The sequence below is a fragment of the Colobus angolensis genome, unplaced genomic scaffold (assembly GCF_000951035.1).
Source record: "Colobus angolensis palliatus isolate OR3802 unplaced genomic scaffold, Cang.pa_1.0 Scaffold113, whole genome shotgun sequence".
NCBI lineage: Eukaryota > Metazoa > Chordata > Mammalia > Primates > Cercopithecidae > Colobus > Colobus angolensis.
Genome location: NW_012112364.1, coordinates 1,998,330 through 2,002,823, shown reverse-complemented (window position 1 = coordinate 2,002,823; position 4,494 = coordinate 1,998,330). Strand labels below are relative to the sequence as shown.

At 40.9% G+C, this 4,494-nt stretch overlaps 1 protein-coding gene across 4 annotated transcripts in view; it reads left to right on the top strand.

Annotated features, from left to right (window-relative positions):
- CDK8 (cyclin-dependent kinase 8) overlaps positions 1-2,338 on the top strand; it is a 152,070-nt gene extending 149,732 nt beyond the window's left edge. For all 4 annotated transcript variants that reach the window (XM_011958551.1, XM_011958543.1, XM_011958522.1 and 1 more), the window contains one exon: positions 1,056-2,338. In XM_011958551.1, coding sequence (XP_011813941.1) covers positions 1,056-1,181 — 126 coding nt within the window. In that variant the 3' untranslated portion in view covers positions 1,182-2,338. The remainder of the gene's footprint in view (positions 1-1,055) is intronic.
- Positions 2,339-4,494: the final 2,156 nt, after the last annotated feature.

The window sequence follows — 4,494 nt, the reverse complement described above, 5'->3', positions numbered from 1 at the left end:
TGTTAGCCAAGATGGTCTCGATCTCATGACCTTGTGATCCACCCGCCTCAGCCTCCCAAAGTGCTGGGATTACAGGCGTGAACCACAGCGCCCGGCCCAGTTTTGGTTAATCTTACAGTGTTTGTCTTGGGAACAAATAGTATGAGAGAGAGGTGTGAGAATGGGAATAATAATCTAACAGATCAAAATTAGAGAACCCCAAACCATCACATTCTTTCTCTTTGTGCCATTTTAGGATTGAGAATACCATCCTTCTTACATGTCTGTGGTTATATTTTTACTTTTGTATATAAACTTGTAGCAGAAAATAAGATTCAGTAGTTTAAAGGGGCCAGGCACCGTGACTCATGCCCGTAATCCCAGTGATTTAGAAGGCTGAGGGGGAGGATCACTTGAGGCCAGGAGTTTGAAATTAACGTGGGCAACATAGCCTGACCCTGTTCCTACAAAAAAATTTTAAAAAATGAGCTGAGCGTGGAGGTGCATACCTGTAATCCTAGCAATGATTATACCATTATACTCCAGCCTGGGTGATAGGGTGACACCCTGCCTCAGAAGAAGAAAAAGTAATTTAAAATGTATTAATGCCACAGAAATGGATTCTGTGATGCCTTCTCCTATCATATTCATTTTTATTCTTTAGTCACGTGTGTTGGGGGGAGTTTTCTGCTGAAGAAAGCATGTAAATAAGCTTTAAATTTTTTATGTATACATCAAGTTCCCGTGTAAACATCTCAAGCAGATTTACCCAGTAGATACAAAGCAGCATAAAAAGGGGTTACTCCTATAGAAAAAAATGTATTTGCACAGCATAGTAATAAACCTAGGCTTAATATTATTTACTAGCAATATTTCTGACCTTCCTCAAGAGAAGAGGATGTTAAACTATTTGGGGCTTTTGTCTTTCATTATGAAGTTAGTACGCAGCACAAAACCTATACATCCTTTCTTCCTTGAAACATAATGACGCTTCAATCACATACAAGTTTTGCTGCTTGGGATTGAGCTTCCCCTAGCAGCACCTGAATCACACTTCTCCCTCCTCTCCTTTCCAGCGTTCCAATCCACATGCTGCCTATCCCAACCCTGGACCAAGCACATCACAGCCGCAGAGCAGCATGGGATACTCAGCTACCTCCCAGCAGCCTCCACAGTACTCACATCAGACACATCGGTACTGAGCTGCATCGGAATCTTGTCCATGCACTGTTGCGAATGCTGCAGGGCTGACTGTGCAGCTCTCCGCGGGAACCTGGTATGGGCCATGAGAATGTACTGTACAACCACATCTTCAAAATGTCCAGTAGCCAAGTTCCACCACTTTTCACAGATTGGGGTAGTGGCTTCCAAGTTGTACCTATTTTGGAGTTAGACTTGAAAAGAAAGTGCTAGCACAGTTTGTGTTGTGGATTTGCTACTTCCATAGTTTACTTGACATGGTTCAGACTGACCAATGCATTTTTTTCAGTGACAGTCTGTAGCAGTTGAAGCTGTGAATGTGCTAGGGGCAAGCATTTGTCTTTGTATGTGGTGAATTTTTTCAGTGTAACAACATTATCTGACCAATAGTACACACACAGACACAAAGTTTAACTGGTACTTGAAACATACAGTATATGTTAACGAAATAACCAAGACTCAAAATGAGATTATTTTGGTACACCTTTCTTTTTAGTGTCTTATCAGTGGGCTGATTCATTTTCTACATTAATCAGTGTTTTCTGACCAAGAATATTGCTTGGATTTTTTTGAAAGTACAAAAAGCCACATAGTTTTTCCAGAAAGGTTTCAAAACTCCCAAAGATTAACTTCCGACTTATAAGTTTGTTTTTATTTTCAATCTATGACTTGACTGGTATTAAAGCTGCTATTTGATAGTAATTAAATATGTTGTCATTGATATAAACCTGTTTGGTTCAGCAAACAAACTAAAATGATTGTCATAGACAGTGTTTTATTTTTCCTGTTGGTGTTGCTGATTTGTGAGCATGCTTTAAGATGAAAAAAGCATGAATGATAACTTCCTTAAAAAGGTGCGGCATCCAATTCAAATATTTTCGTCCTGATTTTAAAGCTGGTTGGTGTAGTGCTATTAAGATTTTGTTCAGTTAATTTTCCTTTTGAAAACTTGTTCGCACGTTGTTTAGGGTGCCCTTACTTCAGCAAAGGAGAAGGAGTAGGAGAGCCTTAGAATTTTTGAGGAAAAAAAAACCTATAACATACAATGTACTGTATCAAACTATTTTACATGAATGACACAAGTATTCTGAATAAAAAATAATTGAACATTGTTAAAAACAAGGTGTTATGTAATAAATTTATTTTTCATAAATCAAAACGTGGAGTCAGCTGTATTTTTTATATGTACAAAGGGTTTTTGTTTTAATTTTAAAATGTGTGTTAACAAGTAGCCTCTAAAGAAATCTCTTCACTTTTCATTAACGTTATCTGTGTGTCTGTCTCCATAATGGAGTACTGACTTGAGTCTTAGATATGGATCCTTTTTCCTGTTACACTCGGTACCGTAATGTAAGATATGAAACACAGACACCTTTCTAATTGGAAGATATTATTGGTGAGCCTTCAGTTGCTGGAATAATTCCTATTCTGTGTTGTACTGAGAAGGATTTGACTGTTACATCCCTAATAATCCATTTTCCTCCTCTAGAAAATACAGAAGATTAGGGAAAAAACTAACATTTTTTTCTTAAAAACCCAACTCAATGATATAAAAACATTCTAAAACAAAATAACTGAGGAATCTCTGTCCTTATAGGCCTGACAATACAGTAGTGGTAATTTCTAGGAGCTGAATTCATGTTTCCATTTTAAGTCCTCCTGCCCCAGCGCATTCTCAGGATGTGTGGATCTGGTTATGAGGTCACCTACTGAGCCCTCGGGAGCGCTCTCCTCGCTCTGTCTCTCTCTCTCTCTCCTCTCTCCTCTCTTTCCTTTCCTTCCTTCCTTCCTTCTTTCTCTTTCTTTCTTTCTTTCCTTCTTTTTTTCTTTCCTTCTTTCCTTCCTTCCTTCTTTCCTTCTTCCTTCCTTCCTTCCTTTCTCTTTCTCTCTCTTTTTCTTTCCTTTCTTTCTCTTTTTCTTTCCTTCCTTTCTTTCCTTTCTTTCTCTCTTTCGTTTCTTTCTTTCCTCCTTCTTTCTTTCTTTCCTTCTTTCTTTTTCTCTTTCTCTCTTTCTCCCTCTCACTCTCTTTCTCTCTCTCTTTCTTTCTGTCTGTCTTTTTTTGAGACAGTCTCACTGTGTCACCCAGGCTGGAGTGCAGTAGCACGATATCCACTCACTGCATTCTCGGTCTCCCGGATTCAAGAGATTCTCCTGCCTCAGCCTCCCAAGTAGCTGGGATTACAGGTGCCCACCAACATGCCCAGCTAATTTTTGTATTTTTATTAGAGACGGTTTCACCATGTTGGCTAGACTGGTCTCTAACGCCTGACCTCAAGTGATCTGCCTGCCTCAGCCTCCCAAAGTGCTGGGATTACAGGCATGAGCTACTGCACCCAGGTGAAATTTCTATAAATTTTACCTCTCACTGTGCCTTCTTATTTCCTGTCCTTTCTCATTGTTTTCTGATTTTCCTTCTGCCGTTGAAGCTGAGGTGTTCCAAGCTTAGTGGAGAATCCTGGAGAGTATTTTTCTGCCCTTCAGCGTCTGGTCCCAGAGGTTAGAGTTAGGATGGAATATGTGAAAACTTCATTTTTAACAAGCTCTTCAGTTGGTTCTGATGCAGTGGTCTGAGGAATATATGTTTAAAAAAAACAGCCCTAGGGTCACTCACCTTAGGGCTGGTCTAAACATTGAGCAAACATTAGCAGCAAAGTGGCTTCGAGGGAGGGCTACTCCACCCACGAGTTTCCTGTGTGAATTTCCAAAAGCGAGACCCATTCTAGAGTGGACCGTTCCACTCTCAGTGGTCCAAGAGCCTGAAGGCTCAATTCTCAGATTTTTGTTTCTCTGGCCCCATTCCCTGAGTGATCCTGCCCCGTCTCCTCTCCTGTCATTAAACATGGAGGTGACCATTGAGTGCACGTCCCGCTGCCTTTCTCCCTGAGCACCAGGTTCCTGCATTTACTTGCATCTGTGACAAGTACCATCCCCATCCACGTGCCTGCCAGCATTCTCTATTCCCTCCCCGGCTGTATTTGTCTACATAACACTTAGACCTGACTGATGACATCTGTTTGCCAGTTTTCTGTATCTTCCCAGTGGAATGGAAGCTCCCTGAGAGGTCCTGTTCCATCTCAGACCCGGCTTCTCGATCTACACTTGTGCCCTGGCTGCTGCCATCCAGGCTTGTGACTTTAATAGGAAGATAATTCCCAGACTTCTAATCCAGACCTCCCTGTCCTGTCATTACGTAGTTCACTGTAACCTCAAACTTCTGGGTTCAAGTGATCCTCTTGCCTCAGGTTCCTGAGTAGCTAGGACTACAGGTGCATACCACCACGCCCAGCTAATTTTTTTTTAAATTATTTTTTGTAG